At 40.1% G+C, this 26,934-nt stretch overlaps 1 protein-coding gene across 3 annotated transcripts; it reads left to right on the forward strand.

Moving 5' to 3' along the window:
* LOC104557083 (solute carrier family 22 member 15-like) lies at positions 1 to 26,871 on the forward strand. Of its 3 annotated transcripts, XM_062001589.1 has the most exons (12): positions 1 to 97; positions 1,784 to 1,930; positions 6,900 to 7,032; positions 7,653 to 7,817; positions 9,420 to 9,549; positions 11,221 to 11,442; positions 14,039 to 14,179; positions 15,877 to 15,962; positions 19,894 to 20,002; positions 24,270 to 24,342; positions 24,844 to 25,007; positions 25,969 to 26,871. In XM_062001589.1, the coding sequence occupies exons 1-12, from the start codon at positions 8 to 10 to the stop codon at positions 25,979 to 25,981; spliced, it is 1,473 nt and encodes a 490-aa protein (XP_061857573.1). In that variant the 5' UTR covers positions 1 to 7; the 3' UTR covers positions 25,982 to 26,871. The 3 variants fall into 3 exon arrangements, with proteins under 3 accessions (XP_061857573.1, XP_061857574.1, XP_061857575.1); XM_062001590.1 differs by lacking the exon at positions 1,784 to 1,930; XM_062001591.1 differs by lacking the exons at positions 19,894 to 20,002; positions 25,969 to 26,871 and having other exon boundaries at positions 24,844 to 24,934.
* The last annotated feature ends 63 nt before the right edge of the window (positions 26,872 to 26,934 follow it).

Raw genomic sequence — 26,934 nt, forward strand, 5'->3', positions numbered from 1 at the left:
TGGGGCCATGGCGGTGGGGCTGGAGGAGGCGTTCGGCGCGGCGGGGGAGTTCGGCGGCGGCCAGCGGCGCCTCACCGCCTTCCTGGTGCTGCTGCAGGTGAGGCGGGGCGGCGGCGGACGACCCCTAGCTGTCTCCTCCGCGCTTCCCGCCCTCCGTGGGTTACTCCGGCGGTGGGTTGGCGACGTGTATTTTTCTGCCTCTCTGTCCGCGGCAGCCCAGCGGTGGGACGGGCTGATGAGGGTGGAGGAAGAGCTGGGAATCGGCGTGTGTCTGTCTGACTGCACTGGGCTGCCCCTGGCCGCGCGCTCGAGCTGGCACGACCACTTTTGCCGGGATGCCCGTGCCCGTCCGGGAGCCGCTTCCCGGCGTTGCCCGGCAGTGGGCCGGCGGTGCGAAGCTCTGCCCGCCGCGCGGAGCGGTGCAGGTGGCTCGGCCGCGCTTCGAGGAAACTCCCGGCCTGGGCTCCGAGGGTCCTGCGCCGCGGCTTTTCCGCCTCGGAGCGCCGTCCCTCTCGGTCTGGTTCATGGTCTTCTCCGTGTGCCCTCCTCTGTCGGTGCTTGAGCGAATGCTCCTGCGGAGGGTGGCAAAGTAACCCTTCCCTGTGTTTCTGTGGCAGACCCCCTCGAGCCCCGCTCTCACCCTTATGGTAATTTCAGAAAGGATGTGATGGGCTTTGTTCCTTTTGCTACTTGATTTTCAAACTCACTTTTCTGCTCAGCTCCTCAGTCTGTTTTGCTTCATTTCTCAAAGTTTATCATCAGTTTTCTTTATTTCTGCGCACACATTTTGAGCCTTTAAGTAGAAGGAAATGGAGTGTAACCGCAGCAACTGGGTTGTTTTGTGTTTAATCTCTTACGAGAGGCGGTATGCCGGGGTGCAGCCCTGTAACAGTGTCCACACCCCCGCATGCAAACATTTATCTGTTTCACTTGTTTAGTTCCTTCCTAACAGGCATCCTCTTGTTACTCCTGAATTTAGTTGGGAAGGAGATTGTGCTGACTGCAGGCTTTTGTTTATAACTTGTTTCTGCAAAAACATCCACGGTAAAACCAGAATTAAACAGCACATTAAACCAATGTCCAACCCAATGCACCACCCAGAAATTTGTGGCCCAGTGATGGAAGCTGTTCTAGATTAAACAGTTTTCCATGGAGGGCAGCTTACTGTAAATCCCCAAATGTGAGTGTGCTTAAGGATAATGCTACTTGAAGTTAGAAAAAAAATAAACCTCATGCAAAGCCCAGAGGAAATCCAAAACATCTTGGAGGCCCCTATTCATCAACAAATATTCTCATAAGGGTCAAAAATATTTGTTCCTGCACGTTCTGTTTTTGCTAATGAGCAAGTTAAGGTTTCAGTCTCTGCAATGGGAAGAACTAGCAAAGACTTTTAAAAAAAAGATTGTTATGCTTTGAGTATAGTAAGTAAAATTACTTCTTATTATAATAACCTGAGTCTAACTATTAAATCTCAGCTATGAAACGGTGAAGTTCTTTATATCTTGCTTTCTTGTCCCTGGCTACGAAACTGCTCCACTTTGCAAGAGGAAGGAGGGTGTTGAGATGAGGTCCTCACTGAAAATGCCACCAGTATCTCTGGAGCAGCACCCGCTGCTCTCAGCTGCCTCAGTGATCACATCTAGGGACTTGAATGGAGCAGACTTGACCATGTTTTTGTCTGTGGTGCTGGGTAGAGAGAAACTGAATTTAAGGAGAAACTTAATACTATTCCTTCTTGTCTCCCTGGAGTTGTTTTGGGTAAGTGATTGTGTCTTATTTTAAGGTATACGTGGCTTGTCAGTCGATGCTTATTGTGCTTGTGGGAGCTGTGCCTGAATATCATATAGACCAAGAAGGAACTCCAGCGAGCAGAGCTGAGCTTGTCAAGCATATCCGTTTTGCAGCCAACTTCACATCTATAGTAACTGAGGCAAGTACTTATATTGTGCCTAATCACTTCTTTCCTTGGGATTTGTGTCACTAGTGCAGGACGTGGTGCTTGTAAAAGCTGAGCAGGGCTTAGTGTAATGTTTTGCTTATGGTATTAAAAAGTACTGGAACTCACACACCCGGCTCATTTATTTTATTATTACCTTGAAATCTGAAAGTATATGACTATATTATTAGTTTAGGTTTCCAAGGATAAATTTAATACTTGCTACTTTAGGTTAGAGTTTCTGTATAATATTTATTTTGTTTTCAGTTTTCTTTACTCCAGATGTTTTAGAGAGTCGTTACTAATGAAGAATTATTTTTTTTAAACTATAGTTTGTACCTCTGGAATTGAGAGTGAACTCGTCCTAATGTTTTGTTTTCTACCAAGAAAAGGTTCTATTTGCCATGTCTGCACAGCCTGCAGTGCATGTAAGCTTTGCCATGAGTTCCCTTAGTGTCTCACCAGAGATACATCTTAAAGGTAAAAATTAGTATGAAAATGGAACTTATGCATCACATGTCTGGATGTTTTCATGAGAGTGGGAGACGGAACAGATGGAAGTTTGCTAGGTGGGACAGAAGCTTGACCCTTCATCCCTATCCCTTGTGAATTCCACACAAAAGACTGTTTGCTTTTGCTAGTCCCTGGGCTATAGTCGCTCAGGCAAGTACCAGTGACCTAAGCATTGCTTCCAGTGCCAGAAAAAAGGCTGCGTGGGTGGTGTGGCTTGGAGCATCAACTGTCAAGGGTTCTGCTGACTGAATTACTGGAGCAGTTGTCAGTACACTCTTATAAAACAGGTTAGCGCTTGCTGTAGCTGGTGCCAAATTTTTACTCCCTTCCCATGATCCCAAACCTGACTGTGTAATGTTTATCTTGGAGAAATGTAATGACTAGACATACGAAGGAATGATGCAATATTGGATCACGTCCTCTGTCAGAAACAGGTTTCTTTGGTTTTTCGATCACCCTTCAGTTTCACACTAAGCAGAGTGAGTGATATGGAGTAGTGCTTTATTTATAACCAGAAATGAGCAAATTTTAACTAATACTGTCTTTTTAAATGTAGAAATCATTGTTCCTATTTCCAAAATACCCAGTAATTCTCCAGACTCATCAAAACAAATGTATATTCCTACTCACTTCAGTAATGCTACTGTAAGAGTTCTCTTTTAAATTGTATTGTAAATGGTCTTCTCGTGGAATCTTTTATGATGCTGGCCAACATGTTGCTGTATGTTTGCAGTCTAGTAACTAATCAATACGAAAGTGGATTTTAAGAGTTGAGAGGATATCCCTTTTGGCGACAGCAAAATTGGCAAGCTCCAGTTAATTTTGACAAACATTTAACAAGTTGCTTTTGTGCAAATAAAGTAGATAGATGTGTTCTCTTTGAAGTTGTATTCTTCATAGATAATTTTATCAGACTTGCTAAACATCTTCCAGTGACACACTAAGCAGCACAAAAAGAGATTTGTTGCAAAAGCAATCTTTTCTCTTGCTCTGTCCTGAGAGAGGAAGCTGCTTTTGTAAAGTTTGCTTCCTTTATTTTGGTGTTGGAGCTTAAACCGTAAATATTTTCAGTTCTATTCTGGTTTGGCAGGGGCACTGTTCTGCTCTAAAGTTGAACAGAATTCCAGCACAGCTCCTAAGTTCTGCATCAAGAACTTAATAATTGTAATTAATTTTGTCATAACTAAGGATATATAAATAATAGCTCAGGCTTGGTTCCTGGAAAATACCATTCTTACTATCGCTGCTTGGTCTGGCCTCAACTCAGTAACCTGCTTTTATTTAAGTGATTGTCATGGTTTGACTTGAAGCTGTTCCTGGTAAGGGGGAAGAGGCTGTAAGATGGCTTCTGTAAGAAGTTGCTCAAAACTCTCCCCAGCTCTGAGCCAGACCCACTTCTGGGGCTGAGCCAATTAGACACCTTCACAATCACTTTTTAAGAAGCAGCTGGAAGAGGAGGATTCTTCCTGTTCCTTCTTCTGTTCCCTTCTTTTTTATGGCTGGTGATGGTGCAAGGAGTAGGAAGAGAAACAATCATGTGGACTCCAAGGTTAGTGAAGAAAGAGAGGAGGAGATGTGCTAGAGCAGACTCCCCTGCATCCTGAGGAGAGGACTGGTGAAGCTGAGATTTGTTTGCGTTTTGCTAAAGACCCTGAATTGGGGCAGAGACTCATTTTGCTAAAGACCCTGAGCCAGGGCAGCGATTCTCTTCATTAAAGACCCCGAGCCAGGGGCAGTGACTATGGCCAGAGGAGGCCGTGTCCTGTGTGAGGGACCCCATATTCACAGAAGCTGTAACTGTGGGGAAGAACCCTCGCCAAAGAAGCACATTAAAATTATGCTCAGAAGAGGCCAAGTCCCGTGTGAGGGATCCTGTATCTGCAGAAACTGCAACTGTGGCGAAGAACCCATGCCAGAGATAATCAGTAAGGACTATGTCCCATGTGAGGGACCCTGTATGGGCAGAAGCCACAGCTGCTGGGAACAACCCACACCAGAGAAATTTGTTCAGGATTGTGCCCTGTGAGAGGGACCCCGTATCGGAGCAGGGGAAGAATGCCAGGAGTCGTCCTCATCTGAGAAGAGTGAAGCAGGAGAGCCCATCTGTGAGAGACTGACCACATTCCCCACTCTCTGACCCCCTGAGCCGTGGAGGGGGGAGGAGGTAGAGATATCGGGAGCAGTGAGCTGGGCCCGGGAAGAAAGGAGGGATGGGGGAGGGAGATCTTAAAGTGCTGGTTGTAACTTTCTCATCATCCTGCTCCCTTTTTGCTTTTTGTTCTGTTCTGTTTCTTGTAGGTAGTAGAATAAACTTTCCTACTTTCCTCTCTAAGTCTAATACTAGAGTCTGTTTTGCCTGGAACCATAACTGGCAGCGAGCCCTCCCTGCCCTTGTCTCAATCCACAACAACCTTGCTTATCTTTTTCCTCCCATTTCACTGGGGCCTCTGCCATCCTAAAGAGGGTGGGGGTGAATGGAAGGCACCGAGCAAGAGACTGTTGTGGTGCTTCTGTACTAGCTGGGCCAAACCATGATAGTGATGATGCTTAGGAAAGTGAGTTCAGGATTGTCTTACATTTGGTGTAGAAATAGTGCTTCACCTTTGAGAAGTTTATTTTTACCACCATATCCAGGAGCATAACATTGTTTTCTCTTTTGTATACCATCCTGAAACACTCTGCAGATGAGAACTAGGAGTTGGAAATTTGTGTGCTGTGGAGTGCTATCAGGGAGAAGGCCGTATGCTAGCAGTGCTCTGTGCCTTGGAGAGCACATGCTGAGATATTTTTATGCTTTAAGTTTCCCGAGGATTTGTGGCCAGGAATACTTGATTGTTGAAATCTCCTCAGAAATTGAAGAAACTGTAAGTTTCAGGGCTACGTCTGTATCCAGTGTAATAGGGCAGAATCTCCTGCCCAGCAAAGTACAGTAGAAGCCATTTGCAAATGCTGCTGCACGGGAGTTTTACCTTCCCAGAGTAGCCAAAAGTCCCCCAAAACTGTAAAGCACTGGAACACTTGAGTATAGTAGACTAAAGAAGGCATCCTGTGAGCACAAATCTTGTGCTCCCCCAGCCTGCATGTTGCAGTCTGCTGGATGGGTAGAGCATAGCTAACTGGTGGGTTATTTGGTGAATGGGGCCATATCTTCTCTGTACTTTGCCACTATATGAGTTCATATTGAGTAAAAGCCATCTCAAGAAATGTGCTACAATTAAAAGTTGGAGTAAATTCCTGGTATTTAGGGATCTGTATTAATTCAAGGCAGACGCTCCAGGGCTGAGGCTCTAGGATGCTGTATTGGGTTTTGGTCATGGGTCTCAGCTTAGGTTTCTTTTAAATAACTTTATACTACTTAAGAAAGGCAAATGGAATTAGAATCCTTCTTCCTTTCCTCAAAGGACGTACTGCACATGCCATTTAAAAAGTCAACATGACACTCATCCATGTATTTTGAAAGTCATTTTTCCAGTAAATTCACCATGAGTTACTTGAAATAAATAATGATTAAATATTTTCTGGGGTAAAGAATTAGTTATTTTCCTGGAAAATCACTTAGGGTTTTCTGATTGGCATTCTTTCCCGAGTTCAGGTTGTCAGCAATGTCTGTAACCTCAGCAGTGGGTGTTCTGAGCATTGATTCTCCTTGTTTGTAGCAGAGGAGATGCACAAGCTCTCCGTGTGCCTTGTTCCGTCTAAGCTTCATTCTGATTTCACCCCACTGTCAGTTCTCTTCTATTTTTGGTTACGCTGCCTCGGTTTCACTTTTTCATGAGGTAGAAAGTACATTTTCTAAAGAAACCCCATTATTTGTTTCTAACTTCTGTTTGATTATAAATGCATGTGCACAGTAAAATATCAGTGAGTAGTCATTAAGTATTTCCTAGAGGTTTTACAAAACAAGGACATCCCTTCCTGCTTCTCTTCAACAATTCAACATGTGTGTGAGGAGGAAGGGCCCCAGGGATTACTCATGGTTCAGGAAGCATAGCTGCACAGTGTTAACTCTCTAAATACTGCCGTAGTGAACATGTGTTATTCTTGTTACTAGATAATTTTTATTACATGTTCATTGTTTATTGCTCAAGATAAGCTTGTTCAATGTTGAAACGGCTAAGCTGTTAACAATTGGGACTCTCCTTGTTTAATACCTTCGGAGAAGTTACCTTGCTAAAGCTTGGGAAGTAGGGTGCAGCTAATTACATTATTCAATTTGAAAACTTGTAAAATATTACAATGAAGTTTCTTGGGAGACAGTAAATAGATATGTGACAGAAAAAATATGACAACTGTTGGCTTACCTATCGAACTTTGAACAAAACTTCAACTGGATATAAAGCAAGAAGCAGGAAATGGCAAAAGAAGATTTTTTTTGATAGGTTCTTATTATTTTTAAGAAAGCCAGCAACTTGGTGTTAATACTTCTAATTACATTCTTTTTTTTTGACAGTGGTACCTAATTGAACAGGAAGCCTACAAAGTAAGCCTTGCGTCGTCCCTGTTTTTTGCTGGTTTGCTTATTGGAAATATCACATTTGGCCCTTTGTCAGATAAACTGGGCAGGAAACCAGTGTACATCTCGGGTAAGACTTTTTTTTTAACCATTCGGTGTGGATAGTATAATCTCTTCTGCCCATGGGCCACCCTGCCCAGAGGCTGCCCATGATCACCTGTTTCATCAATGATAGGGAGTTAATTATCTCTATAAGCAATTTGCGCAGTAGAGAAGCAGTGAAACTGGTCAGTACGAGTGTGCTGAGCAGCACAGGAGTCCCTGCAATATCAATGGGAGATGAAAAATAGCCTGGTTTTGCTATGACTCACCTCTGCAGCACAGTATTCCCAACATTGCCCAGCCATGTTGTTCCCACCCAAATACTTGAGGGGTTTTTGGAGGTGATGGGGGAGAATGATTTGCCTAAACACCTGTCCTGGTGTTTTGGTTTGCAGCCAGAGGGTCTTTTTGTTCAATGATAACATTGTCACAAGGGAACATCATCTTTGACATTTCAGGCCTCAAGTGTGACTTGAAAATGATTGTCGTTTTCTTATGTTGTGATTTCAGAAAGCCAAATGCATGAAATTAGAGACAAAGTGCTACACACTACTCATTACAGTCAATAACTGACTGTGGTCCCTGCCTTTCTTCTAAGTACAGGCTGCATAGCATGAGTGCTAATTATATTTTATTCTGTCTCTACAGGTCTGTTTTTTGATGTCATTTTTGGGTATGTCACAGCATTAGCTCCGAATTATGACACATTTGCAGTTTCACGTTTTTTTGTGGGAATTGTGAATGGTGGAATGGCTCTTGTATCTTTTGTCCTAACACAAGAATATGTAGGAAAATCATTTTGGTCGTTTACAGGTGGGATTTTGAGAATCTTTAATCATTATTACCGTGCCACATACTGTTCTGAGTATCAATACTTTCCATTTTATGAACTGAGTAAAGTTAGTTTGTAGTATAAGTCAAATAAGTGTGATGTAATTAATCCCAAGTTCTGATTTCTGAGTGAAAGATGCCCAAATAAGGAAGATGGAATTATATCTATATGATAAATATCAAAACTGAGGTTTTAAAATTGGTACTTTGATTCCTAAAATTTCTCAGTTAGTACCCTACATTCCATTAAAAAAAAACCCAACACATATTTTGTCAGATCCTGCCAACTTCTGAACAATGCTTTATGGTATCTTGGGAAGGTGTTCTTGAAAGTGTTCTTTGAGATTTCCCTGCACCACAAAATGGCTTAGTGCCTGGATAGTGGGTTTTCCACTGCTGAATGTGCTGACCATCCAGTGTTTTTAAATGTCCTTCTTTGTATGCCACTGCCAAAACTTAAAATAAATGTAATGCTTGCATGTCAGACTGCTGTAAAGCTGGAGCAGCTCAGACTAACGCCTTTTTGGCTAGCACTGCCTGGGGAAAAACTTGGTCCAAATGCTGACTTGCCGTGGCTGGAACCATATTCTTTCTCATTTTTTCAATTACCTCATTTTGCTGTTTTTCTTACTTCCTCTGTGGACTCCTGGGGACATTTGAGACAGTTGTGGTTTAGTTATAACTTTCCACTTTTTTTTTTTTTAACTAATGAATTTTCTTCTTCTTCTGGGTTCTCTTTTTTGACTCATGCCCTCGTCTCTTTCTCCTGCTTCTCTTTCCCTTTTGTCCTGTTGTCTCTCTGCTGTTCCCTAGCCCTTTTCTCTGCAGGACTTGTCTTCCAATGGACCCAAGAAACTATCTGTTTCACGCTTGCTTGTTGCTCTAGGTGCTTTTTGCTAGTTGTGGGAGGTGCTGAACTACTAATGAGGGGCTGCAGGAGAAGGGAGCTGCTGCATTCAGCTCAGCAGTATTCAAGAAGCTCTCCTAGGTGTTGACTATGAGCTAGGCTTTTTGGGCAAGAGCTCAGTTTCTGGGCTAGTACAAGATCTCTTGTGTTAGTCTGCAGAGGATTTGTTGTTAGGCTTTTGAAGTTCACCCATATTTTAAACACTTTTATTTATAATAAACCTCTGCTTGCCAGTAATAGCCAGTAATAAACCTCTGCTTGCAGCTGTTTTTGTACTGAACTCAGTCCTTATACTTCTGTAACTTATAATTTCTACTCCAGTCAGCCACCTCTATTGCAGATTACCTTAATAGACCTAAATAAATCATTCACTCTCAACACTTCTCCTTCCTGTCCTCCGGTTTTCTCATTAGTCTTTTGGTTCCTGCTCAATTTTTGCTTTCTCGTGTGTATCACCCTTTATTTTTGAAAGGGGAGGAACCCGTGAACCACTCCCATACATTATACAAAGCTATTCTTCCTTGAGATTGCATAATGTACTTAAACCAGCTGTTTCACAAGTGCTGGAAGATACCTGACAAAATTGCCATTTTATTTAGCTATATCATTATGCATAGGGATTTTGTTTTTCTCTTGCCATGATTACTCTAGTCACCATTTTAGTCTTGTCTTTTCAGGTTCATTAACTAATTTGACATTTGCAGTTGGCATTGCTGTTTATGCTTTGCTGGGTTACTGTGTAAGAGAATGGCGTTACCTTGCCTTGGTATCAAATACTCCAGGAGTCATCTTCCTCCTCCTTTCTTTGTAAGTAGTTCTTGAGCACTAAAATGATAAGAAAAAATACGCAGCAGTTTACCTATTACTTTTTTCTGGTCATCTTCCAAGAGAGTTGTATAAACACTTTTCTGGGAACCAAGCAAGAGAAAAATCATATTGTGAAGAAAGAAAGGGTTTCAAAGGAAGCAGAAGGTCAGAATTACCCAGAAGACAAGCTTGTGTTTCTGCATGCTGTTACAGTCGTGGTGGCCAGCATTGTGAAGAGCAGCTGTGTGCCAGCTGTCCAGTAGAACTTGGTTACAAATGTCCTTGGGGAAGGGAAAGGTTGCCAGAGGCTGTGAGCTGGAGCGTCAGCCAGGAACACTGCCTTCTGCCAAGGAAGGGCCTCAGCGCTTGAGAAGTTTTGGAAGTGATCCTAGAGGGATTTGAGCATTTCTTTTGGAGATACTTGCGTGTAAAAGGAAAGAAGTTGCCTTTTTGAACTTGCCTTTTTGGCGTGGTCATGGTGTATCTGCTTACTTTTGAGGTTCCCTGTGTTTGTTCGGAGCACTCTTGTGCTTGGGTGTTCCAACGTGGAATTCCTATGTGGACGTTATCATAAAAATAATTATGAAAGGCATCACTGTTTAAGGAATTAAAAGTGGTAACTTTGACCTGTATTGTTAAAAATATTCTTTTAGCAAATCAAGTAATACTCTTTGTATGCTTCTGATGACTAGTTAAAACTGTAGAAGGGAGAAGAGTTAATTTGTTTACACATTAATACAGGGAATGTCTAGCATGTAGCATAGAAAAAAAATCCTGCTTCTGATTCTTATTTCAATTATTTTTTAGATAGATCTGCTTTTGAAATAGCTTCTGTTAAAGAACGCAGCAAAAAAACCTCCTTCTTCCTGTAGTCAGGGAAGATAAAGCCTCTGGGCTGAGAAAAGAAGTTCTACATAATAAATTTTCCTCTATGGTGTTCTGTTTCTGATAGAAGTAGAATTACTATCCCCAAATACTGAAAACACTGGGATCCTTTGAAGTAGAGAAAATTTAGTTTGGTTGTAGGTTGTATATCTCTGTTAGGAGTACCAGAGAAAATAAAGGTTCCACTAAAAGTAATTCCATTCTTTATTTTATGGCTTGTATAAAAGCAGCAGCACACTCATACAATCTGAAAAAAAACCCAGGAATTGTGAAGTTGTGGTAAGCAAGGATATTCTGATTATACTTGGGAATAACAGATTTTAAGCTTACGTGGGCAGCAGTGAGCTGTACTGGAGACTGACAATTCCCAAGTCAGGTTTCTTTCCTCTTCCACTCAGAGCCCTTTCCACAATGGACAAGCTTGAAAGAAACTTGGTGAAAACAGAGTTTTGTCTGAGCTGTTGAGATAATTGGGATTTGAGATGCTTCCTGGATAGGAAACATTATAGTAGTGTTAAGAAGTCCATTAGCAGAAGTCAAGGTTTAAACTCCTCTAACCTGACAGTATGTTGTCAGGCATCTCCAACAATCCTTCTATAAGGTCAACTCTGACTATTGGAGTATGTGGAATGTAATAAGCAGAACAGTGCAAATAGAATGTTCTTCTCTGAATTTTATATTGGTACTTTTTCTTAATTATAGATTAGCAAAATGGAAGGATTGACCTTAGTGCTGTGTTGATAGGAATGAACTTGTCATTGTGGGTTTTCTGTTTTTGCCTGTTAGTATGCTCCCGGAATCACCACGATGGCTCTATTCCCAAGGGAAAACGGCAGAAGCTGAAGATGTGCTGCAATATATTGCCCTTGGTAATGGAAAAGAGAGATTAAATCTAAAATTAAAACCAAGTGCAGGAACTCTGAGAAAGGATGAATCAGCACCTGGCATCCTAAACTTAGTAAAACACCCAGTCCTTCGGTGGCGAACCATCATACTGATGTACATCTGGTATGTAATTGCAAGTTGCTGAGATGCTGTCAATGAGTCAGACATGAGGAAACCATTCAGACTTCTGTAGTTTAAAAAATTCTGTCCTCAGAAACCAAATCATAAATTTGTCAGTTGATAGTGGACAGGAATGATCTAAAATGATGTGCTTTAAAGTTGGTGATTCATTAGTATTGCTGGCATGCTTTATTTTCAGTGTGTTACTTAAAAACTGCTTCAAAACCTGCTAAGATTTAATCTGGTGAGGACATGATATTTACATTGAGTGAAATGAGAAGCTGAAGCAGAAATTACTGAGGGAATGTCTATTTGAACGAGTCTTGGGAAGAAAAGGACTACATGGATTAGATAACACTAGAGATCTGGAGGAAGAATAAGCATTCAGAGCCCAAAAGCACCTTGCACAGGTGCAGTGGAGGAAAACTGTAGACAAGGTAAAATAGAGATAGTGTAGATTTCTGTTAGATGCTGTCTTGAAGAGTGGTGCAATTTGGGAAGGAAAAAAAATCACCCTGAAGCGCAGGAGGCTGTAACATAATATGTTAGCAATAAATGGCAATGCAGAGGGAAGCCCTGTGGTGGGTAGGGTGTTGGGTTGGTTGTTACAGCAGCAGCTGTTGCAAATTGGCTTGAGATAAAATCTGTTGGGGGGAACAGCTCTCTTCCAAAATGCCAAGAACAAGTTTTCTCTTTGAAGTTCAGTGTTGTTTGAGACAATTGTGTGAGGTAGGTAGAGATGTGCAGGATGTGGGAGAAGCAGCAGGAACATCTTGGCTAAGTAAGACCTTTCCAGAAGCATCTTGGACTCTTAAGTTGCTGACAGATAAATGTAAGTATTTATGGCAATGAGAAATTATGCCAAGGCATTCTTACCTTCTGGAAGAAGAGGTTGCAGCACTGTTTTTGTGTTTTAAACTTTTTTAAGGTACAGTGCATGGAGCTGGTGCAGTGATACCACAGCAGTTGTCACCCAGCTCCTTGCGCTGTTTCTCAGGAGCCTTTAGCACCACTCTTAGCTGTGACTGACCTACTTTTCATAGGGCATAATTCTCTCTGTATGAGGCAGAACTTTCCTTTTCTACATTGGTGTTGGGGCCAGTTCTCTTTAATATCTTTGTCAATGATCTGGATGACAGGACTGAGTGTACCTTCAGTAAATTTGCAGGTAACATGAAGTTGGGTAGGAGTGTAGATCTGCTGGAGGCCAGGAAGGCTCTTCAGAGAGACCTGGACAAAATGGAGCAATGGGACAAGGCCGATTGGATGAGGTTCAACAAGGCCAGTGCCAGGTGTCAAACTTGAGTCACAACAACCCCACGCAATGCTACAGGCTTGGAGCAGAGTGACTGGAAAGCTGTCCCGAAAAGGACCTGAGGATGTTAACTGACAGCAGCTGAACATGAGGCAGCAGTGGGCCCAGGTGGCCAGGAAGGCCAGTGGCATCCTGGCTTGTATCAGGAACAGTGTGACCAGCAGGGCCATGGAAGTGATTGTTCCCCTGTACTCAGCACTGGTGAGGCCACACCTTGAGTGCCAAGTTCAGTTTTTGGCTCCTCGCTACAAAAAAGACACGGGTGCTGAGCATGTCCAGAGATGGGTAACAAAGCTGGTGAAGGGTCTGGTGAACAAGACCCATGAAGAGAGGCTGAGGGAGCTGGGGCTGTTTATCCTGGAGAAAAGGAGGCTCAGAGGGCACATTATCGCTCTCTACAGCTACCTGAAAGGAGATTGTAGTGAGGTGGGGGACAGTCTCTTCTCCCAAGTAACATATGACAGGGCAAGTGGAAATAGCCTCAGGATGCTCCAGGGGAGGTTTATATTAGACATTAGGAAGAACTTTTTTACTGAGGGGGTTGTTAGAGACTGTCACAGGCTGCCCAGGGAGGAGGTGGAATCATGGTCTGTGGAGATATTTAAAAGCTGTGTAGATGAGGGGCTGAGGGACATGGTTTAGTGGTGGGCTTGGCCGTGGGAGGTTAGTGGCTGGACTCCATGATCTTAAAGATCTTTTCCAATCAAAATAATTCTGTGATTAAGTGATCACTTGGCCTTGATTCTGCTTGAACAGTAAAGGAGCGACTAGGGAATAGGCAAAGTGGCTTAGTAGTATGTGCTGGCCTTTCCAACCCAGTGCCGTATTTTGTGGAGTGCGGCTGTAGGAGCTTAGTTCTTTCCAAGGAAAGTGCCAATAGGTTTGTTGGGGAAGCCTTCCCAGACATACTGTGTTAAGGAACGAATATACATACAGTTTCCTGTCATAGGATTGTTCTGCAACATTTAAGCATCAGCTGCTTATAGTTAAGCTTATTAGATTTGCTAAATAACCTAGGAGAAAAACCCCCAAGCTAATAGTAAATTCTGAAAATGATGTTGCATGTGTATGAGCACTCTTTCTTTCGACAGGTTACTTTGTTTAATTAAATAGGAAATATTCTCTTTGTCTTTCTTCTCTTTTGAGGAGGAAATAAGAGTTCACTTCCTAGCATGTAACTCAATACAGCTAATCCATAACTCAGCAGAAATTTACCTTTTTAAATACTTCCTTAGCCCTTAAGACTAGCTATGTTAGTAATATAACTTTTATGGTTCTTTTTAGGTATGTCTGCAGCTTTGTATACTATGGACTAACTTTAAATGCTGGTGAATTAAGAGGAAATCTGTATTTAAATATCGCTCTTTCTGGTCTTGTAGAAGTTCCAGCATTTCCTCTCTGCATGTTTTTTATTGAGAAGTCCTGGTAAGAAAACCTTATTTCTTTTTTCTGCATGTATTTGTTGATAGCCTAGAAAAACACTAACATGTTTCTCAGTAAGATGCTTCATTTTTTAAAAAAAGTTGATTCCTAGGGAATTTGCTGCAGAGGTTTCTGCAGTTGATAAAGAAATGGGAGTTGGATTCTGTACCTCTGTTTTTTGTTTTGTTTATATTTGAAATTACTCAAGAGATGAGCCTTTCAGTGGTTAATGTTGTTTTAAAAATTTGGTGTTTTATGGAAAAATGTGATTAGCCTGGTTATTTAAGTACCTGGAGTTTATACATATATCTCTTAAATATTCAGAATGACTTGGTTTTGTACTGCCTACCAACTGCAATTTGAGAGCAAGTTTCAGCATGGCTCACTTAAACTTTTGAAAGAGTTGTTCAGTTTTCATGAAGGCATAAATGATCCCTGTCTGTGTAGTTTCATACTTTTCAGTTTATTTGGAGGCCATCCTTTATGTGTTTACTTATTTCCAAAGGTCAAACAGTCTGGGAACCCACAGCTACTCAGTGTAACCTTCAGTTTGAGTATCTTTGTAATGATACTTTGGTCTCACTGAGGTCAGTGGCAAAAGTCCCATTTTTTTCATTCAAATGAGGATGTCAGCTCATTTGATTTTTGGGCAGTAAAAAGCTGTCAGTTTGGTCAAGCTAAAAAGCAAAACAGCCAGCCAGTGTCTACCTAAAGGCCAAGAAGCCTGAGTCAAGGACATGCATTTAAACCATAAACTATACAACTCCTTTTCTGCCTTTTTCCCCCTATTGTAATTTGTCAAACTAATTGTATATTTCAAGCTTTTGTTTCCCAGAGTAAGGATATGTGTAGTTTTAGGTGCTTAACACGCATAGAATGTGACAAAACCAGATGCTCTGCTTTTAATTCAGTTTTAGTGAGCAGTAGCCTTCAAGTACAGCTTTTTGGTTCCAAAATATGTGGAAGACTTGAAAAACAAGAATTACATGTCTTGTTATAGATAAACTGTAGTTCTACTAATACGGGGCAGTAGTTAGAAGTAGCTGTGAGAGTTCATGAAATAACAAGCACATGTAGTATTTCTGCATGCCTGCAAAATGTTACTGAAAATAGCTTTTTTTTAAATGATCATTTTCAAATATGTATGAAATTTTTAAGTATGGCAGATGTGGAGATGGGCTGATGATTTTCTGTCCTGTCATCTCCTCTTTTATTTTAAAACACTAAGCAGTAGAAATAGCTTTTGCTTACTTCCATATGTATTCTAATAGACAGAAAAGCATGCAAAATAGTTTCACCATGTGTCATAGCTTCATATACTTATGCAAAGTTGTAAAACAGAAATACAGATTAGGAAGCATTAGATTTACATTTTCTTGGCCATTATTAATACGATCTTCTTGTGTATATGCCCAGTGCCTTGCTCAGTACAGAGAAGAAAAAAGTTTGTGAGTTCTTGTTGCTGATATAGATGGGTTCTTCTCAAGGCTACAAATGCAATAGCTTAAAAATCAAAGCTTGGCTAGGAAAGCTTTTGTAGGAGGACTTCAGTGCTAGGAAAAGAATGCAAGATGTGAAGCGTTTACCAAGGTACAATGAATTTATTAATGCTGCTGTGTACTTCAGCTGGGATCTTGCAAACAACTTAAATACTGAAGGGTTTTGTTTCCATCCTTATCTGAGTGCTCTTTTCCTTCTAGGTCTGGAAGACGTAAAACTATGACATGTTTTCTGATATTTGCAGGATTTGCCTGTATATTTACCATGTTTTCACCAACAAATTATGGTGAGTATGTACTGCTGCTAAAGTAGATGTTTGTTTATTTGGCTAAAAGCTGCCGAAACAAGTATTTTGGGACCAAGTATGTCAGGGCCTGAATCCCTGTCTATTTATTCCTCCTTTGTCTCTTAATGTGACCCTGTTAATTGACTGAGTTTGTCTGACCGCAAGCTTTTGACTCTTTGAAAGGTCAGCCCAAGCTATCGTTTTTTGCTTCAAATCCTGCCACTGCATTAATTTACAACTATGAAGTAGTTTACCTTAAAATTCTGGATTGAATAGCCAGATTGCAGTGCAGTGTAACGTTAGTTTGACTGGATCATGACAGTGTGACGTGCCAAGCTTAATTTTACACTTACTTTGGTAACATGTAATATTTATAGAAAGAGGAACTGAAGTTTTCTTGAATTAGCAGCTTAATTCATCTTTAGAAAACCCAAACCACTAAAGCACTTTAAGAAAAAAAAATGTACTTGAAAATTAGAAATGGAAGTCAGAATTGCAATCTGAAAGCCATAGGGATGGCGAGAAGCTTGCTGCCATTCTCAGTGTCATGCTGTGTGTTGCTGCACTGTGCAGTTGTGAGGACAGTTCACAGTAACAGTGGAGTACTGAGTATATCTTTCATCTCAAAAGATGTGTTTTACCTAATATTGGCAGTGACTTTCATGTGTTTGGGTTTGTGTTTTCACTTTTCTTTCCATTTCAAGTACATTTTTTCTGTACTAATATTTATTTTAGCTACTGAAAACTTCTGTCTGTATAACACTAACAAATAGAAGTGGCTGTGCTCTGCCTGTGTTTTACTTAATATAACTTCAGTAGAAATGCTTTAGTCTTAACGCTATTTTGAGTGGGGAGCACCAGCAATGGGATTACAAGGTAGCCTTCTATAGGTTGTGTTTTATCCTTAGCAGTTATAAATGCTGTCTGACATCCATTGCCAGTGGTCTTGGAGAAGTTTCAGTATTCTGTGATATTTTATCTCTGTTTTTCTTCCTGTTTGCCATGCTTGTGTGAAGTCCTCAGATGTTTTATTGCTCCTTTTATTGAGATAGTTTCTTCCTTTGTTCCAACAAGTTTCTTTGTGTATTTTAAAACAAAATGAAAGAAAAGCAGTTGTGACTAATCAGTGTAATGATTCCTGAAGAGTTGTGAGATTTCAGTAAATCTGCCTTTTACAGCTGACTTGACTTTGACTCCATTAAAACATCTTAACTTCAGCTTGTGGTAAGAGAAAAAATAGTTAAGTAGAAGTAATTCAGTTCCATGATGAAGCTGAGATATTTTAGATGAAATGAAGATTGTTGCATCTGTAGTCTGATCCTTCTAATACTAAGAAGACTACTTCTTATGTTTATCTAAGTCTGCATTCTTATGAGTGATTGTTAAGATCCTTGATTTTATTACAAGGGATTTAAAGTTTAAATGAGATATAAGGCACTTGCCTCTCAAGTCTGTAACCATCACTCGTTTTCTAAACAAATCTGCTAATCTGTGAATGAGCATCTGATACAAGTAATTTCCCCACTGGAATAAGGTGACAGCACTTCCATATTAAAGATGTATACTGAATTGGAGACTAACTCTCTCAATGGTCAAGTAAAAACTGATATATCCTTTGACTCCCTCTTTCCTTGTCACTTAGAATTTATCAATTCATTTCTTTGAGTATGAGATTGGAAGATGGTGAAGGAGAGTGGCAGCACAGGGAGTGGAGCTGTAAAATTCTTTCCATTCAAAAGATGCCGTAAAGCACAAAAGCATCATCTGCATTTTCTGTCTGCTATCCTTGCTGTCTACTATGGCAAGCAGGGAATACTTCTAGTCTGGTTGGATTTGTCAACTTGTGCTGGACACTAGTGACTTTTTATGACTTCCATTAATGTGCTTTCCACTGAAGAAGGAAAGGAAATTTGCAGTTATTTAAATCAATTTTGTCTTAGTTTTTGTTAATGTTGGATATTTCCTTCTGAAAAGAAAGGGAAGGATGTTGAGAACTACCCTTTCTTGGTGGTATTTCTTCTGAAGTATAAGTAAAGACCCTTAGTTTCAAAAGTACTGCTTATGTGAACTTAGGAACATGACAGCCAGAGGGTGAATCTACACAATGGCACTGCAAATGAGACCATTAATGGCATTGATGATATCAAAACTTAATCACAGAGTAACTCTTTTCTAGAATGTCTTAAACATCAGCACCATTCATTACCATTTCCCCAAATTTCACTTCTCTAAGTGTAAAAGATCAATTAATGGAACTGTCCCTTATCAATAAAACTCAAATGCAATAATTTAGTAAGAACATACAGCTTTGCCTTTTTCCAAAATTTGAAGCAGTTGCCCTGACTGTACTGTTTCAAGCAGGATTTTGTGCATACTGCTGGTACAGGATGTTCAGGTGAAAGGGCATTAGACAAAACATAATGCAAGTGTTAACGATCCTGCATGGACATTCTTGGCTGTATCTAGTAAATGACCTGTAAATGGTCACCAGAATCCCCACAGGATGAAGTGCATTCCTGCTTAACGATGGGTGTTACATTTTATACATGGAAAGAAAATAATGGACTGTTCTGCAAGAATTGCTAAAAATATGTTTCCAGAATGAGGAAAATATAGTGCTTGTATCTGGGCTTACTCACACAAGGTAGCTGATGTGTAGTGTCTTTCCAATGTGCTTCTAATTCCACAGTAATTCCCCACATGGCCAGCCTTAAACATCCCCTGAAGGAGGGAACTGGGAGAAGACAGTGCAACTGAAATACACTCAGAAGTTTCTGAGTGCTAATTTCTCTGTCTAGACAGACTCTCTCTTCTGTTTTGATAGCAAGACCAAAACTTCCCAAGTGTACTAAAGCTACAGTTCTAACATGTGAATATGGCAGTATTTAATTGATGTCTTCCTGGGACAGAAAGCACATTGTAAAACATTTCTGACAATAACAAATGTCATCTTCATTGCTTCATGTTCCATTGGTGGAAGAAAAGGGATATCCTAACTTCCTCATAGCAGGGCTCTGAGGATCAGGTTCACATGAATGAAATGTTGCATGAATTACAGGAGTAACTGCAAAAATGCATCTTGCTTAAAGACATTACATCGAGTTTCTGGATGTCAGTTTATGTAGAAATTAATTTCTGCTTCCGTTGAAATAGACTCTGACTTCGTCAGATGAATAGAACTGAAAATATTCAAGGGCAAAAATTAAAAGAAAAGCAACTGAGAAGCAACCAGACTTTGCCATTACTTAATCAACATAATTTAATCCAAACCGAAACATGCCGAACTCCGTGCTGAGGAGGAGAACCTGCAGCACTTCTAGTCAGAGCATTTGTTCCTTTTTCATACTTTGAAAAAAAATCCAATTAGATTACGTTTATTTGTAAAATGGATGATGCAAACATAACCACAGCCAAAACCAAGATAATGAAAGCTAGGTTTCTTTTGGCCTTCTAAAGGTGCATACTTCAGTTTAGACAACTAAACTCAGCATTTGTCTTCCAAGTACAAAGCTGTTACATTTTAAGTCTGAATGGGTGTCCTTGGGGAGGACATAAACTGTTGAGGAGAATCAAGTTTTATGGTTTTAATCTAACAGTTTAGTCAAGGAGGCTATGTTGTCTGTGTCACCTGGTAAGGAATTCTGACTGCAGAGCCGAAGTGTTAGCCCTGCCCTTTAGAGCTGTGTTTTGTTCTTTCCTCAAGGAGAGGTCAGATTTTCATACAGTTTTATGTAGTTGTTCTTATGCTAGCTCTTAAGGTAGTTGTGAAGAACTGAGATAATGCTTTTGTGCTTGTGGTTGAAAAACACACGGTTGAAACATTATTTTTGCATGACAGTTGCATAGAGGACTGGATGTTTTCAACCTTTCCTAAAGAAAGGTAAGAAAACAGACTGTTTATGCTTACAGCTTGTTTTTTCTTTCCTGAAAGGTCTGCTTCTCAGTCCCACTTTGCTAGCTTTGTGTGGAAAAATGATGGTCAGTGCTGCTTTCAACATTGTGTATATTTATACGTCTGAACTATACCCGACAGTCCTGAGGTAATTTAACAGAGCTTCTGGGTAAATAAAACACCTTTGATGCACAATGATACCGATTGCTGGTGTGCTTTAGTATTTATCTGTAATTATTTTAACCTGACACAATCAATGTGAGCTCTTTCTGTAATTAAGGCAGCTTGCTAGGACTTTAAAGGGCTTCTCTTACTAGTAACATGTTTTGCACCAATGCAGATTTTTGGGCTGTTTGTGGCAACTTCAAGTCTGAATCCAGAACAAAACTATGAAACCCATTTTCTTACACTGCAGTGCTAGGTGTCGTATTTCTCATTTCTGCTGTTGATTTTTGAGAGTAAAATTGCAGAGTGCAAAACCAAACATAATGATGTGCTGGAAGTGCATGCTAATTTAATCATAAACATAGACTATGCAGTAAGGACTGTTTACAGTTCTTCTGTATGTCCCATAGGATTATGTATGTTTGCCTGCTGAAAAAACAAGTGTTTTCCTATATTATTTAAATATTTATACTGCAACTTATTTTAATAGCTTCTATTGGACTGTAATTTGCTTAACACTGTTTAATTTGTGAACAAGGGGGCTAAAACCTAGTTGACCAACTCTTTGTGAAGTTACTCTGTCTCCTGTTGTCCTGAGACAGAAAAACAGAAAGCCACCCTCATCTTGGTTTCACGTGATTTTCTGAGTGGTACTCCAAGTGCATGTTCAGAATTTGAGCCATACTCTGTTAGTTGCTAAAGAACAACTACAAAACTACTGTAAAAATTGGGCTCTTGTTAGAGAGAGCAGGACAGTTGAAAGCTGGCATGGAGTAGGAAGGCTGGGAGATGTGTCCTGTAGCACTGTAGGGGTAGTCAAGATGGTGACACATTGCTTGATTCCAGGACATCAAGGACTTGAGCGGGGCAAAGAATAAATGTAGGTGCCTCTTTGGCTTGGCTCTTTTTTTATATATTGAGGTTCACAAAGTACCATCTGTTACAGAGGCAGAAAAGTGAGAATGCCATTGCAGGTTTTGCAATAAAACGTGAGAATGGAGGTGGATTGACTGTTCCTAGGTACTGAGCTTGTGATTCTTGGCACAGGGTTAATGTGCAAGTCCCAAGCATGCTGACTGAAATTGGACATGGGGATCTGTTTACATCCTCTCCATCCAAACTTTTGTCTTCTTTCAGGCTTCTTTTTATTTTCCAAGTGGGTGGTTTTTAACTTTCGGTTTTCCTGTCCTCTCTGCTTTTCTGAAGTACAGAATCAGGAGAATTAAATCTAGAAATGTCTTAATTTCTGAGCTTTTACTTGTTTCACTGTGTTTTCATGTCACATTGCCTTCCTAAGTCCTGTTGATCTTCGGTGCCAAGTATATGGTGGCTCATACCTTGCTGGAATTACACCAGTGTTTCTGTCTGTTTGAAACTCAGTGTTTGTGATTAGAATGATTTAAAAAAGAAATAATATTCTGGTGAAACAGTAGTTTTATGTGTCAAAGATAGGGACTGCCACTGGAGAAAATGCAAGCATGAAGATGGTTTGAAAAATCAGCAACTTGTATTAGTCCATTAGTTCTTAATAATATGGCAAACTGTTATGTTTAAACCATATGCAAATTCCCCACATGTGACAATTTATAAATGGAAACATATGTTTGACACCTCTCTGGTTCTGTATTTGCAAATATTAGAGTTTATGCAAGAAGAGCAGGGGAGGGTTTAATTTAAAGCAAACCATCAGCACCATCTGGTGGTGTTTGCAAAGCCTTTGTACTGATCCTGGCACTGCTCTAGCAGCAGAGTGTAGGCCTTCCCTATGATGAGACTTGCACCATTCAAAGGCAGTGGAGAGCACGTGGAATAAACTCTTTTTTTTCCCTTGCTGGATGTTTTGGAGAACATTTAAATGTCTTTAGTATTACTGCTCCTTATTTAATTAACTTATTACTTTACACATGAGGACTATTAGGCTTATTTTTGAAAGTTAACTGGTACATGGATTAATGAGAAATACACTTTGTGCTAGAAATGGGAAGGTGCTGCAAGCTGGAGAGTGTACCTGCGTAGGGCTCTTTTCCTTTTTGATATGTGTTTGAAATACCTGTTGAAGACAGAAGTTAAAAATAGAAACCATCACTACTGCTGCACTGTGGACAAAAAGGAAGCTTGTCTTTGGGAATAAAATGTAATCATAGCTCTAATAATATAGATGTAGAAACAATTCATGGGTTTTTTTTGGTGAGAAAACGGTTGCAAAATGATGATACATCCTTGTATGAGATGGGTGAAGTCAGAGTGGGACCAGCAGACTGCCTGGGATAGCTTTGGAAAGCTCGTTTGTATTCACAGTGGGGAAACTACTCACTGCATTTTCACTTAATGTCATTGGTGATAGGTAAGTTTGTACTTCTTTAAAGTACTTGCCCATCTCTGTCTTTCTTTGCCAAGACTTCTCCATAGTTCTTTGTGTTGAACAGCAATCTTTGGTGAGCACAGTGCAGTTTGAGCTGCCAGTGCCAGCAGCAGAGAAGCTTTTTGAGGGCATACCCTGCTTGCCAGACAGTGCTGGGCAAGCAGTGCAGCTTGAGCAAAGCTCTGGGCTGATGTGGTTACTGTGGCTGTGGAGCTATTTTGGCTGGCATTAGCTCAGCGCTGTGCTCTATGAGATGGTTGGAGCATGTGCAGTTAGTCAGGTTTAGTAGGGCTTGCAGTGAGTGTGGTAGTACTGGGGCAGTAAGGCAAGACAGGCAACAGCTGGTCAGCTGTTGGCAGTGCAGCACCTCAAGAATACTTACTAATAGTTCTTGAGTAATAATGCATTTTTCCTCTTGGATATGATGATGTTGTTCTGCGTAACCCAAACTGTTGAATTCTGAGTTGAAGATAACCTTAAGTCTTTTAACAACTGCTTTCATTTTGCATTGGAACTGAAAGGACATAGTTTACTTTTAGGATTGCTTTTTGCCCTACTCCCTCTCATCAGAAAAAAAAAGCAGCCAGCAAACTTCTGGATGTGGATAGGCTTAGGGTTTTTGGGAAGGATGCTTCTAAAGCAAGGTGTGAACACACAGACTGGTATCTCACATATGTTCAAGGATTCTGTTGACAGGGAAGGTACTTGACCTTGTCTTGTGGGGGTTGCCTCAATGTGAGGAAGTGTGAGTAGCTATTTTTCTTTTCCCATGGAGACCTGATGAGAGAAAAGTTTGCTTTGTCTGTTTTTACACCAAAGTCTTCTTGTCAGCTTGTCGTCAGCTCCTTCCATCATCTGTTTCCTGTAACCTGTGAAAAGGGTCATGAGGAAGGGACATGCAGGTGGATGGTTTCAGTGTATTAGTGAGCCATGTCCCCTCTCTGCTTGTCATCTTTAATCCTGTCAGTGTCTTCCTGTCTTTGGAGGAGGAAAAGGAAACAGGGTGAGCAGGAGCAGCTCAGCTCAGTGGTGTGACTGAGGACAATGATGAATGAGAGGAAGCAATGGAGAGAGATCAGGTGATGAACAGCCACCATGAGCTGCTTCTTGCTTGAGTCACTAATGACTGGTGGTGCCGATGTCAGTCTCTGAATGGACTGTTAAAGTCCCATTTCTACGAGCAATACAGAGATGGAAGATTTTTGTGTTTCATCACAAAATTAAAGACTTTGACATCTCCTGTAACTTTGTTTGAGGAAGATCTTGGAAGAGGATCCTGCTGTTTTTAACCCATCCTTGGATTGTCACAGTCTAGATGAGATCGTTTTAAACTTATCTGAAAATTGAAAGGAGTGCAGAACTCAGGAGTCCCTCTGTTGACACACCTGGACAGATGTTTTCCAGTTTCACACTGGCAAGTAATTGTCTGATTGGAGGTAGGCGCTGACTTTTCATCTGTGCAACCTGAGGTGGCAGAAGAGAGGCTGCTGCCGATAGCCTGAGCTGGGAGATAACACTCAGGATCTTCTGTCTGAAAATCCTGCCAAATTTTGAAATCATCCCTTAGTCAGCACAGGGATGTCCTGTTAAATTTCACTGTATGGCAGGTTGGAAAACCTCTCTGTTCAATCTTTTGTGAAGGGATTTCACAACAGGGTGGCTTTGCAAGGGGCGGAAGGTGTGATTTATTTTGCTAGCAACTAGTTGTAGAAAATGTTCAGAGTAACTGCTGGAGGTCTGTAAAAACCTTTTGATTTATATATATATATTTTAATAAAGACTATTGATAACTTTAAAAGTGTCAGTTGGTTGTGAGAGTGCCACCACATGTTCTTGTGTGATTCAGCCATGTATTCTGAAACTACAAATCTTTCATCCTTTGAAACAGGAATGCTGGCTTGGGTGTCTGTTCCATGTCTTGCAGATTTGGGGGCATTTTGGCTCCATTTGTGCCATCTATGGTAAGATCATTTTCTACTTCTTACAGAAATCAGATCTATTAAATTATCTCAAAAGAACTTTGCTGATTTTGGTACCACATATGCCTGTGTTACTTGGAAAAAAAAAGGTTTTATGAAAAATTAACGCTCATTCTGTTTCGAGAATTAATGACAAAGATGTTTAAGAATACCTAGCATTTTATCCTTTTCAGAGCTAATCAATTGCTCTTTCTTGTGTTAATATTTGATCTGTTAGTGAAATGATCATCATCTAATGCCTTCAATACTGTTGAGGCTCACTCAGTATCTGAGCTCTTTTAGGCATGTAAATGAAGTTTTCACCTGAAGCAGTTTGAGAAATGACATGTATTGGGTTTCTTTGTTATACTAGTATATAGGTAATTGCACAAATTGCTGGAGTGACAAGTTGTAGTCTTTTGCTTTTGACTGCAGTTCTTATGGATCATATATTTTAGGAGCAGGAAACAGTGCTGGGTTTTTACTATGGATTTTTAATTTTAGAAATCTCTTGGTCCTTCTGTCCCGTTCGTGGTGTTTGGAATCAGTGGACTGTCAGCAGGATTCCTGACTCTCCTCCTGCCAGAAACACTAAATAAGCCAATTGCTGAGAGCATTGAAGATCTCCAGAGTCCCAAATACCAAGTGCTTAAAAATGAAGAGGCAGAGTAAATATTCTTTTCCCATAGCTTTGCATTCTTTTCTGCTGTATCTCATGCGAACTGTGACATAGTGCATGTTGCTTAGATTGTGCACGAATTAACATGTACATGAAGTTTTTAAAGCCACTTTTCTCTCATATTCAGTGGAGATTAAGTCCAAAGAAAGAATAAATTCAAAGTCAAGAAGTCTTAACAGCTTTCACTGGTATGCATTAAATTATATGTAAATGAACTTTTGTTTCCTTAAAGGGAAACAGATTTTCGAAAGACAGTTGAAAATAATCAGGGACAATACATTCCACATTCCTATGCTTTTACAGTAAAACAACTAGGTGTATTTTTTGTATATCTGTGCCTTTTTGTTGTGTTTTATAGAGGCACGTAATCTAAATCTAATATCCATCTGAGGAAGTGTTTCATCCTTCATGACTCTGCTGGGTTAGAGCCATTTGAAGTGTTTTCTGGTTGATGATATGCATGAAATAAAACTTGGGAAGTGGGAAATCAAAATGTTGTTTGTTTCAATGGGTAATAGAATAGAAAATGTGAAGTACATCCCCTAAGTTGGGGGATGGCTTTGTGGAAGAACTAGTTTTAAAAGAGGGTGGGGAATTCCTATAAAAAAGAATTTCTTAGCTTAGAACTAAGCAGGCTTAGTGTAGATAAAAAAGAATATATGTTTATCTTTTTCTTGCTTGATAAGCTAGCTTGTTAATTATCTGGTAATTATTGGACTTAATCAGTTTAATCATACTACACACTATTATGCTTTCTATGCCTTAAAGTAATACTGCATTCAGTAGAAATTAAAAAGACTAATTTTTGAGCTTTTTGAATATCATTTGACTTCCACTTAAAATAAATCAATGAATTCTGCTTTTCACATTTCATATTAGCCTATAAAGTAGGACAAGACAAATAAGACATATAAACTGTTTTCAGTAATTACTGTTCTTCTCACTAACAGGCAAACCACTTAGAAGAAAACACTTAGATTTCAGAAGGCCTGTCTGTGGTGGAAAATGAAGTCTCTACTGAGAAGTTGCTGTGACAGTTGAAGGGCAGATTTCTGGTCTGTCTGCCAGGAATGTTGGAGCACTCATGTATAATGCTGTTTGTAGCATGTTGAACAGTTTTATGTGGAGGCAAATTGAGAAGATGGAAGAAGTTGATCAAAGCTTGCGAGAAGTGACAAATCTGTGCATTAATGTAATGACTTAAGCGTACTTTGGGTGTTTGGACTTCTCTACGCCTTCTTAAAATGAAGTATTAAGTTATTTTACAGAAAGTAATTGCTAGCTTCAGATTAAGCTATAATGTTGCAATTGAAGTAGTGTATAATTTAAAATTTAGATGGCCTTATATATTCAGGCAAGCTGTAATCGTGAAAAGCAACTGCATCCTGTATATGCCTATTTTCTCTACGGGACTTTTTGCCTCTAAATGACTGTATACCTCACGGTGTGGAGAGACCAAAGATTTCTCTGGGTTGTTGGCCTTAATATGTCTAGTGTAAGAAAGCTGCACAGGGTGTCAGAAAGGAGAATAAATGGATTTTATTACAGGAGTAAATAATTTTTCAACACAGTTGTACCTGAAAAGATACATAAAGTTAAAAGTAATACTATATTGGAAAAATGATGTCAGGCTTTTAAGACATGCATTTAAAGGAGTGGATGAATAACCTTTCAAACAAAGGTTACTGAGTTCTAGCTGTACATGTAGAACTGGAAATTACTGATCATGACTCATATATTGTATCATATATGTAATAATATGTAATCCAGTGTATTTCACATGTGAATTGGAAATTCTTCCAATTCCAAATGTTACCATTTTTTGATGGCCAATACAATTTTGTTATTAAAAAGAAAATGATTTAACTCTGTATGTTTAAATGTATGTATGCTTGTTTAACATCTGAGTGTTGCTT

Source organism: Colius striatus, chromosome 8 (genome assembly GCF_028858725.1).
Source record: "Colius striatus isolate bColStr4 chromosome 8, bColStr4.1.hap1, whole genome shotgun sequence".
NCBI lineage: Eukaryota > Metazoa > Chordata > Aves > Coliiformes > Coliidae > Colius > Colius striatus.